At 40.4% G+C, this 12256-nt stretch overlaps 1 protein-coding gene across 14 annotated transcripts in view; it reads left to right on the forward strand.

Moving 5' to 3' along the window:
• Window positions 1–12256, forward strand: part of UNC13A (unc-13 homolog A) — a 359756-nt gene that overhangs the window by 319423 nt on the left and 28077 nt on the right. For 6 of the 14 annotated variants that reach the window (XM_073595327.1, XM_073595322.1, XM_073595338.1 and 3 more), the window contains 3 exons: window positions 6369–6407; window positions 6851–6880; window positions 9205–9261. In XM_073595327.1, coding sequence (XP_073451428.1) covers window positions 6369–6407; window positions 6851–6880; window positions 9205–9261 — 126 coding nt within the window. The remainder of the gene's footprint in view (window positions 1–6368; window positions 6408–6850; window positions 6881–9204; window positions 9262–12256) is intronic. The other 8 variants (XM_073595343.1, XM_073595354.1, XM_073595394.1 and 5 more) reach the window with 2 other exon arrangements.

The raw sequence follows: 12256 nt of genomic DNA on the forward strand, positions 1-12256 counted from the left end.
AGCCTTATAAAAGGTCATATATAACAAAAAGTCCAGGGATTGCTGCACTTAAAACTTATTAATTACACATGTAATAAATTACATACTTTTCATGTCGTTCCAAATAACAGTTTCGGGCTACAAAGCTTACGAAGCTGCTGCGGTTAGGTGAAGCTACAAATCTTACAAAGCTGCTGCATTTAGGTGAAGTTCAACCTTCCTCTCCTGAACGCGGGAGAATCGCACAAACATTTTGACCACCGGCCACGGGAAAACGCAAAACACAGCAAAACCTTGTTTTCCCGCGCCCGTGGTAAATGACAGCCAAGTGTACATGAAGCCTAATCTCAGTGAGCTAACTTTGGATTACTTTATTTTGCACTGTAATTCTACCCTTTGTACTAACCTATAATAATTTTATGTACATCCATCAAACACCACACTTAACAATAACGGTTATTTTGAAGGATAGTCTTGATTTTCAGACCCCCCTGAGTTTATAAAGAAGAAAATATTTAATAAGAGATTTATTTCATTAAGAACAGCATCTCTAATTGAGCAGTATATCCAAATATATAAGCAACTGGAAAATTCAAAACTTTTCCTGCATTTTTTTTTTTATTTACGTTAGTGTAGGGGTGTATTTCATTCTCTTTCTGTAGGCACAACAGGAAGTGAGATATCTTTCCAATGTAAGGGAAATTCCCTTTTAGGCAGTTTTCATGGGAACAAATGGGAGATTCCCCCTCCATTCCTGTTCTGAGGTCAAATCAAAAGTTTGGATTTACAATAGCTTCACTTTTATTCTCCTTAACACTGGTGATTAAGACAATTAGAGACAGTGAATCTCCCGGAACCCAGATAACAGTAAAAAAAAAACTGACGGTGGTTCTATCCCCTCACCAAAGTTTTATCTTTAAGAAAATCTTGGTCCTGCCTTCACCCATATTACATAAGCAATGGGCTCTGGTGGGAATGTGCTGAGAGGCCAAACAAGACTTTCACAGAAAGTCAAGAATTACATATGAATTTGAATTCCTATATTTCTGGATCTACTGATAATTTTTAATATCCATTTTCACAGAAGATAACATCTGCTTTTGCATACAGATTCATAGCTTTGCAGTGTATAACAGAAATCAATGGTAATCCACATTTTTAAAAAGATAATTAATCTTCAAAAAATATTTTTTTGCTAAGATTTTGTTTTGGTACAATATGTGATTGACCCCATTTTGAATTTTGTCAAGGCATTTAAACCCTGAAACCTTAATAAGTAGTACACAGGAAGTTAAATTGCGGATTTCCAAGTTTTTATATTGAGTTTTTTTTTAAATCACAGATGTTTGCTACTTCAACATGTGTGAGGCTCCATGCACATTGGGCTTAAAAAAACGCCAGTTCCCTTGGCAGAAAAAAAAACTTTTTGTACAGAATTTAGGTGAGTTTAGGAGAGTTTAGCATTTTTTTGCGAGAAAACTCCAGTCAAAAACTTAAACCAGAAGGTTTTTCTTCCTGCCTCTAAGCCTAGGTTCACACTGAATGCGGGTTAGAAATCGTTCAGCTGAACTCGCACGATTCAAACCGGCAATGCAGTCCGACTTCGGGGGTGATTTTACAGACATCTGTGCGGGTTCATGCCCCTGAAGTTGCCAAAAGTAGTACAGGAACTATTTTTGGGAATCGGTGCGGCACCGCAAAGTCGGCGTCGCAACGATTCAGAAGGTGCCATTGCCGGCAATAGCCGCTGATTTGGCATGCAATTTGACATGTCAACTCATATGCCAAATTGGCCCAATGTGAACATGGGCTAAACACAGCTCAAAATATGCCTGTAATCGTCCAAATGTGCATGGACACATAGGATAACATGGAGCTGCTTCTACAGGCAAAACACAAAACTCAGCCAGTGTGCATGGACCCTTAAAAAGAAGGACTTTTGTTTGGTTACTAAAGTTTACAATAAAGGAAACACTGGCTGATGACTAATCTGTGCATGTACTGTATTTAAATGTAATCAGAATAATTATTTACAAATTGATTTTGCCAGCAAATGGTACTTACCATAACTTCACTTTTTTCTGTATTTAGCATTAACAGTGCCCAAGCATTGGTCAATTCAAAAAAGCAACAAGCTTCACTTGCAGTGATTAAAGTAGAACTGAAGGCAAAACTTTGTATTCCCTTTTGCATAGAATAAGGGAAGGTTATATCCCCTGTCATGTTTGTTTGCCATATGTGTAGTATTAGGGAGACTTTCCTTTACTTCCTGTCCTATAGCCAAAACAGGAAGAAAAGGAAATCCTTCCAAAGTGAGGGAATCCCTGGCTGTCACCAGGGTCACCAGGACTAGTGTCCTCTGAAAGATTTCCTCTCTTTTCCTTTTCTTTTGAACATGCAGAATTTGTGATTTTCCTTCCCTTTTGGTGACAGTGGTCACCAGGACAAACAAAGAGAATGAGTCTCCCTAACAGGGGACCAGACAACAATAGAAAAAAACCTGACAAGTGTTCTATGCCCTCTCCACTCCATTCAAAACTAAGAAAAAGTCCTGCCTTCATTTATAATTTAAGCTGTGAAGGGATTAATTAGAAAACAAGTGAATTCAAATGTGCTGGAAATAGTTTATAGCAAACAGCTGATCATTCCCCTTTCTATGTAGAAAAGGGAATATACCTTGTGGTATTCAGGGAGATGATCATGGCAGAGCCTGGAAAAGCAGGATTTGAGTGAGTAGAGTCAAATCCTTCACTTACCTTAGACATTTGTGCTGGCCACATATAAAACAACCTATTAAGATCCAGCTCCTCCTTGCCCAGACCCAGTTCACAACAAACAACATCCTTTGTACACTCCTTTACATAGTGGCTTTTACCTGCTTGGCATCATCATGTGTTATTTATTATTGTTGCTTGACTGTCTTCCTGTTCCCTCTTTACATGCAAATTTTGCCTTATGTTACATGCTGCATTGTCTTGTCACATGTATCAGTGACGTCTTATTAGTGTTAAATGTAACTTTAATATCTGCAGCTTTATTTTTTGTATGTACAAAATATAGAAAATCACAATCATTTACACGTTTATAATGAGCAAAAACTATTCAAAAACTGTTCCTACTTATGTTTAAAGGTATAGTTCACCTTTACAAAAATACTGCCTGTGCAGGTAAGGGGTGTCTGTAGATAAAAAAATAAATAAAAAAACTGTGCAGCTTTGACCAAAGTTGAATAAAGCTCTTGCTATATGTGTAGGTCATTTGTGTCCACTCTAACTGAAAAACATGCAAAGATTGCATCTCCTTTATCAGCTCCTAATTAAAAATATTGTGAATTCCCCCCACCATCCCTGTATAAATGTAGTTAATTTCTTGGGACGGCTGGCGAGGATTTGGGCTGGTCACTCCGGCGAAAAGTGTTTGGCACTTGTACATGGGCACTTTGACTAAGGCACTGCTACAAAAAAGCAAGTATAGACATCACATTAATCTTTGCTATAACGTCCTCTCTCCTCAAACTCTCATTTGTTTACCCCCCCCCCTCTCCAGCCTGCAACCTGTACATATCTCCCTCTCTTCTGCCCACTAAATATTACTGCACTTATCACCTTTTGCTCATTCTAAGCCCACACAGTATTGCCACTTCCACTCCACTGCCCTCCTATAAATCCCACTCCCGCCTTACCACCCTCACCCTCCTACTACTCATGATGTCTGGGGACATCGCACCAAACCCCGGCCCTCTCACACCCAATTCTGACCCCCAAAATTGTCTGTCTACCTCCTCCAACGGTTGTCGTAACTCCCACCTTCTCATCCCAATTCCCCTGATTCCACAAGTCAGCCCCCCTCTTTCATATGCCCTCTGGAATGCCCGCTCAGTGTTCAACAAACTAGCTTCTGTCAATGACCTTTTCCTCTCCAAATCCCTTAATCTACTTGCTATTACCAAAACCTGGCTCCAGGAATTCGACACTACCTCTTCAGCTTCCCTGTCCCGCAGTGGCCTCCTCTGGACTCACTTCACCAGACCCAGTGGACGAAAAGAAGGTGGCGTCGGACTTCTTCTCTCCCCACAATGCACCTTCCTGGTTCTTCCCACACCTCCCTCTCTTTCCACCTGCTCCTTCAAAGTGCACTGCATTCGTCTTTTCTCTCCAGCTTGTCTGAGGGTTGCAGTTATTTACATTGGACCAGTGTCGCTCTTTCTGTATGACTTCTCTGCATGGCTACCCTACTTTCTCTCCTCTGAAGTACCTGCCATCATCCTAGGTGACTTTAAAATTCCAATCAATGTTAATACTGCAACCACTTCTCAACTACTCAACCTAACCTCCTCTTTTAATCTAACACAATGGACACAGACCACTACTCACTCCAATGGCAATACTCGCAACCGCGTATTCTCTCATTGTTGCACTCCCTGCAACCTCTCTAACACCCCCTTTCCTCTCTTCTCACAACCTTATCCATTTCACACTCTCCTTGACTCCTACCTCCCATGCTGCCAATCCACAAACCACTACCGGCAGAAACCTTTGCAACCTCAACCCTTCCCTTCTTCATTCTGCTATTTATGGCATTTACAACAAAATTGCACCCCTGTCCTGCCCAGACCTAACCACTTCCATCTACATCAACACGCTGTCATCCTCCCTAGACTTACCTGATCCTCTTTCTACACACAGAACCAGGCCCCATCTGCCACAACCCTGGCAAACAGACGACACCAGAAGTTTCAAGAGACGCAGCCGTACTCTTGAGCGAGCATGGCATAAATCTAAATCCCTGCAAGACTTTACCCTCTACAAATCTGCCCTTCTCAAATACAACTCCTGCCTCCAAACTGCTAAACAAACCTTCTACAACACTCTCATCAAAACCCTCTCATCCAAACTTCGTCAACTCTTTTCTACCCTTAATTCCTTACTTCACCCCCCACTGCCCCCAACACCAACTTGCTTACCGCTCAACAGATTTCCAACCATTTCAAAAGCAAAATCAACACAATTCGCAAGGAGATATCCAACATTCAACTTCCTCCCCTACCCAACACATCAGGTCCAACACAATACTCTCCTCCTTCTGCCCAGTTACCACCGATGAAGTTGATAAACTCATCTCCACGGCCCACCTCGCCACCTGTCCCCTGGACCCTGTCCCCTCACAATTATTGCGACCACCTTCAAACTCTATCCTAAACTCCCTAACCCACATCTTCAACCTCTCCCTCTCCTCTAGCACCTTTCCTTCCCCGCTCAAACATGCACTGGTTACCCCCATACTTAAAAAACCCTCACTAGACCCCACCTGTTTGAATAACTTAAGACCCATCTCCCTACTCCCATTTGCCTCCAAGCTCATTGAACGCCTTGTCCATGACCGAATGAGTCGCTACCTCATGGAAAACTCACTTTCTCAGGGAAGCCTATCCCACACCCACCTAACAACTGCCCCCTGAGCCACCCTCATCAAATCATTCCCCGCATCTATTACCTTTTGTACCACCACCCCCTCCCTTTAGAATGTTAGCTTTACGAGCAGGCCCCACCTGTCCCTTCTGTATTGAACTGTACTGTAATTGTGCTGTCCCCCTCTACATTGTAAAGTGCTGCGTAAACTGTTGGCGCTATATAAATGGCGTATAATAATATAATAATCCCCTCACCTTGCCTTGTTGCTAAGACACTCCCAGCTGTTACTGTTCACATCCACCATCACAGAAGTGAGCTCTAGGACAGAGCTTAGAGCTACAGCATCAGGAGAGAGAAAAAACATGTGTGGGGGTTTGAATCAAAAAAATTCTTAGCAACATCCTAGCAATAAAGCAGGATGGATGGATGCAATCTCTGGGATTTGTTCAGTTAGGCTTCATGAGATATCTAAATGGCCTACACCTATAGAAAGGGCATTATTTAACTTTGGTCAAAGCCGCACTACAGATGTCCTTGTTTTGGTAAAGATGAACTGTGCTTTTAAGGTCCTGTGTCCATGAGCTTTTTCTTACTTCAGGCAGGTTTGGCATTCTCCTATAAGTCTATGGGAATGAAAAATTTGCTTGAAGTGGGTCAAATGCATGTTTGAAGGAGGTCATATGCAAATAACTTCTGAATGATTCCAGAAGCTTCTCAAGCTGATGGCAATGACACAAGCCCAAAACCCTTCGACACAGGCCCTTAAGGACTAGTGTGTCACCATCACACTATCCACCATACGCACATACTGACATTGAATAAAACATATCTACCTACTCACACTTGCTTATATTGTGATCCCCAAACTTTTTTTTTTTTTTTTTTAACCAGCACTTGTTTTTTTTTAACAAACACTTGCCTGTGACTACAAAAAAAATAAAAAAATGAAAAGTGACCGACTGTGAAATGTTTCTGCAGGGGACGCTACTGAGAAAACATGGCAAAGGGCTAGAGAAGGTAAACCTGTATGCAGACCCATCACTTTTATTTATTGCAGCATTGCATAGCTGATGAAGCATTGTATCAGTGGTGAATGCTGAATATCCCTATTGTTCTGGTGCTGCACATAACTGTGGAGAAGCAATGTTACAGTTTGTTAAATATTTTGCTGTGAGAGGGAGTGGGAATGTGGAGGAAGCTGTTAAGTTCTATGTCGCCACTTGTGTTATGTACAGTAATTATACTTTTCGTCAATTGTATTGTATGTTCTGAGGTAATGGCTAACTGACCATATAGAGCAGTTAAGCACTGCATAAGCATAACTAGTATTGGTTGTGTGCACTATGTGTGTAGCTGTTTTGTATATACATGTCCAATTTGTTAAGACATGTAATGACTGTTATTGTACACCTGTATTTCACATTCACACTCACGTGTTAATTCCACACTTCTCTCTCCAGAGCAGGGTGAAGCTGCCGTACCATGCAGATGTAAGGACACTGTGTGTGTGTCTGTCTGTCTGCACTTTTCCCATTTCGATTTATGTCTGTACAATCTCCCTTTGTGAGATGTGTTCTAAATTTGTTTCCTTTATGTGTTATTTTTTTAAGTAAAGTTTTGGTGTGTAAGAAAGCAAGATTTTATTTGTAACCCCTTTAGCAAGACGTAATAGACACTATGAGGAAAATGTGTACAATCTAAAGAATATAAAAAAAAATAGGTGTTACCCAAAGCAGAACAAGGGTCCTGTCCTGTTCCTCATAACTCTGTTCAGTATCAAACTGTCACATCAACCTCATGGTGTACCTATCTGTTGGTAATTAAGCTCCTTTTCATCTCTTCCAGAATGATAGTGGGGCTGATTCATAAAAACTGGGGAAAAATTAGCACAATATTGTTGCCAATAGGAACCAGCAGGGTAACCTTTCATTTTATGAAAAGAGGCAAAAATTTAGTTGTACTCATTTTCTTTTTTGGGGGATGCTATTGAGATCAGCCTCCATTTCCCTAACTATAAAGACACGATCTATGGCTAGAGAAACTAATATGCCGTAAAGGCAGACTGAGAGCCATTGAATTGGATATGCAGATATGCTGGAGAGCAGTGATGAGCTTGCGCATGTATATGTGCAGCTCCTGGGTGGAGGCTGCATTGGTTGCAGATGATTGGCTTATACAGGTGACAGCTTCCTGGCAGGCTCACACACGTGGGTTCAGATCATGGTCTGAGCACACCCAAGCTCATCCCTATGAAAGAGCTGCAGGCCCTAGGTGGAGTATACAAAAACAAAACTGGGGATGGTCAGGGGTGAGTTAACCAGAAGGGGGCAGTGGGATCCAACCCTGCATCAGGGCGAGTGGGCATGCTCCTAAACCAGCCTTTTTTTAGTTACAGTTTTTTCACTGTAAGTTAGACAATGAAAGTTAACTTGTGTTTGGTTTCATCGTGTCACGCCTTAGGTTTTTCCTTTTCATATTATGCCCAATTTCTTTAAAGTGAATCTGTTATGAGAGTCTGCCATTGCTGATGTCCTTGAAATGTGGCTGTTTTGGTGACCCTAGGACTATTAAGTGCGTGATTTTAAATGAGTATGCAGCTCAGCAAAATCAGTTAAGTCAAAAGTTACTGCATACTTGTTCTGGGTCAGTGAATCTAACATTTGAAACAAGGGCATCAGCATGACAGCCAGGCAACCACCATTTGCAGAACTGAGAAAATGAATGGTGAATGTCTTATTTCTCCTATAACAGGGTTTCTTTAATGTTATCATAAATTGGGTCATATTTAATAGAAAATACTTATATTAGGCCTCTACTTTTGCACTGGTGGCTCAGTGCTCAGAACAAATAAAAATGGTTACCCTGTAGAGAACATTTTAAATGTAAAACACTTATAATAAATTTAGTGACATTCAGTCTGTTACAAGATTTTAACTTATGTTAATTGTGCACTAAAAACATTGGAACAGGCAAGAAAAAAGCAAAAACGTTTGGTTTGCCTTTAAACAGCAGAGTATGTAAAAATTACACATGACTATAAAAAATTTTAAGCAATGCATTTCCAGGGGCAAGACAACTAAAGTTAGAATTCTATAAACTAAAACTAACACAGCAGCATATATAGAAAACACACAAATAGATAAAAATGTTGCAGGTATGACTTTGGAGACTCTATAGACAAAATGTAATTTCGGTTATGGGATAGGGTAGGGAAGGGTTAGACCCTCTTCGAGGTATTTTTTTTCCATGTGGAAATTTCCTTTTACTTCCTGTCCCAAAGACAAAAGAGGAAACAAGAGAAAATGTTTCAAAAGTGATGTGAAATCTCTTCTTAAACAGCTGTTACCTTACAACCTTAACATTTTGGACTTCTCATCACTATCTGAACCTGTCACAGTGTTCACCAGAACTAACAAAGAGGGTGAATCAGACAGCAGTGAAAATTCAAGAAAGCCTCTAACCCTTTTCTACTCTACTGGAAAAAGCCCAAAATAAAACATACTTTAAGGACAGTTTATATTACGAGCAAGTAATGGCTTGATAAGGGAATGAAAAGCAAAAAAATATGAGCGCTAATTAGGAATATGAGTGTGATTGGGGAAAAAGAGGCACCAAATGGAAAATAATACAGTTAAAAGCAATAATATGATGTGCTTTTCTGTTAAAATAATCAAAAGCAGTACGTTTTAAGGGAGATCTTCATGTTTTCTGTGTTAATGATAATATCCTGGATCTACTACTGTGCAAAAAAAAAAACTTGCTATGTATATACAGTATTGTGTGTAATTGTTCAGTTTATTTTTGTTTCTATTAGGGGACCCATCTCATCATCAATGCTGCTAAAGAGCTTGGACAACTATCTAAACTCAAGGTAAGCTTTGATAAAATATATGGATGTTAAAGACTAAGTTCACTTTTTTTCCCTAAATTCCGGCTCCCCATGTACCGATATACCATTAATGTACCTTGGCTGCAGAAAAATATAACCTTTCTTTAAATTTGAAAATAAGGCCTTCCCTTAGCCCTTGCTGTATTTCTTAGAAAGCTTCACCACTTGCTGACATGTAGATTTGGAACGGAGAAACCAGATCATGGACACAGGAAGGAGTTTACCAGCTGACCTCATTAGCACACACCCTTCACTCTTCAATGTTTGTACAGCATCCCTGGCATCTCTCCACCTAGGCATTTGCCTAGCTGCCCAGCGTCTCTCCAGATGGGTTTAGGCCACATGCTAAACTCCCTGGGGCCACATGCAGCCCAAAGGAGACCCCTGATGTAGTGCAAGTCCTGCTTGATTGGATACAGAGTGATTGGATAGATGGTGTGTCCTCCTATTAAATAGTTTTGGTAAATCTAAAGTGTATGGTCACATGTATACACCTAAAATTACCTAGTTGCTCTGTCAGTGTCATTAATTGTTAATGGCACACCAAACACAAAAGCAAATACACATTTTGCCACATGAAAAAACGGGTGACAAATGCAGCAAAACGCGCAGTAAAAAACATGCAACTCACACCACGCCAAAATGTCTCATGAGCTACTTTGCCACGTGTAGCACAGCCCATTGAAATCAACGGGCTGCCCTATGTGTGTCACTGGAAAAGCTAGCCAAAAAACATGTGCTCCTACTACTCTAGGTGTGAATGGGGCCTGAAAGTGAAATCAGTGTGTTTACACAAGAACAATGAGGCTCCATTCACGTTTGTGTGTTTCCACATGCATGGCAAACCACACAAATATGCATTGCATTTATGTTGTCATTACATGTCAAAGGCTCCCCAAGTGTAGCAAACGCACCAAAAATTGCGGAAATGCACCACGCTCCACTCCAAAAAAGTTACGGTGCTTCTCTGGGGTGATTACCATGCGTAGGGCAGCCCATTCATGTGAATGAGCTGCCCTATGCATGATGAGTGAAAACGCTCCAAAACATCCAAAAACATGAATGTGAGTTTACGTGGAGATATGAACGAGGCCTGACACCTGAGTGTCTCTGTCCACTTCCTTCTATGTACTTGTATAAAGATGGCCATACACTATGCAATCTGATTGTACAATATCTGAACAATTTCCTTCAGATTTTTTCTGAACCATGGAATAGGAGGACCCACCCGACCATTCCATTCAATGTCTATTAAATCAGGCAGGCCCTTTTACTACCTAGCTGATGGAAGATCTAAAGGAGATTGTATAATCAGATTGTATACAAAGTGGGTGGAAGACGGTATTGTGGGAGGTTTTTGTCCAGAGTGGTGAACACACCCTATCACACCCTCTTCTGTGATGCAACAAGGAAGTTAAGGCTTTTGGCAGATGACCTACAGGAAATGAATGCTGAGAGACGATCTACAGGAAGTGATAGAATTACAAGATTTTAAACCTCCTGTGAATAAGGTAAGTGAGAGAAAAGAACATTGGGATAGCTGGCCTGAAATGTCACTGGAAAACGATTCTATTTATTATGAAAAGTGAAATTCTGCCCAAAAAGGTAAACTTATCCTTTAAGGCTAGATGGTTTTGTTTTACCCATCTCGGTTGCGTATAGGCAGACTTCAGATTCTCCTGCCTCTTCTCTCTACATTTTTTTCCGAAGTGGTATCAGAAACCTGCCACCTTCCCACACTACTGTACTTTGTGAAGAATATTACTTACTGGAATTTGTAAATATGTAATTGTGGAAAATTATAGAAGGCAGTGGAACTGGACTTATTGAACTGCCGAGCTGAACAGAATATTCCACAAAATAATATATCCACAAGACATTTTAAGAGTGGGTTAATATTTTTATATGAATCTAAAAACCAAGAAAAATGTGTATTCACAGACCTTTAAAAAAAAACAACAGTAACAAGTATAGTTTTTGGATGATTTTGTCAGATGGTATAGACCACTTAGGGAGTCTTATACTAAATCCTGCCTTCTTTAAGGATTTTGGACATAGCTAAGACGGTTTCAGATATGTGGGTATAGAATTTACAACATTTGATAAAGCATGGGGGGGGGGGGTCAAGAATAAGTAAAGAAGTTTCACAAATGAGAAGAGGAGTGTAATGTTGAGGATTTAAAAAAAGTATGAAGGTGGAAAATGGATTGAGCATAAGCTTAAGGAGAGGAGGAAATAGTATACAGGAGAAAATGAAAAATAGGTTGGGGAGGAGAGAGTAGAAGAAATAGAAAAAAGGTGGGGTTGAAGAGAAGGTACAGTGCCTTGCAAAAGTATTCACCCCCTTGGCTTTTTACCTATTTTGTTACATTACAGCCTTTAGTTCAATGTTTTTTTTAATCTGAATTATATGTGATGGATCAGAACACAATAGTCTAAGTTGGTGAAGTAAAATTAGAAAAATATATACATAAAAAAATTTTCAGAAATAAAAAACTGATAATTGGCATGTGCGTATGTATTCACCCCCTTTGTTATGAAGCCCATAAAAAGCTCTGGTGCAACCAATTACCTTCAGAAGTCGCATAATTAGTGAAATGATGTCCACCTATGTGCAATCTAAGTGTCACATTATCTGTCATTACATATAGACACCTTTTTGAAAGGCCCCAGAGGCTGCAACACCTAAGCAAGTGGCACCACTAACCAAACAGTGCCACGAAGACCAATGAACTCTCCAAACAAGTAAGGGACAATGTTGTTGAGAAGTACAAGTCAGGGTTAGGTTCTAAAAAAATATCCAAATCTTTGATGATCCCTAGGAGCACCATCAAATCTTTCATAACCAAATGGAAAGAACATGGAACAACAGCAAACCTGCCAAGAGATAGCCGCACACCAAATCTCACGAACCGGGCAAGAAGGGCATTAATCAGAGAGGCAGCACAGAGACCTAAGGTAACCCTGGAGGAGCTGC

This window comes from Aquarana catesbeiana, linkage group LG01 (assembly GCF_042186555.1).
Source record: "Aquarana catesbeiana isolate 2022-GZ linkage group LG01, ASM4218655v1, whole genome shotgun sequence".
Lineage (NCBI taxonomy): Eukaryota > Metazoa > Chordata > Amphibia > Anura > Ranidae > Aquarana > Aquarana catesbeiana.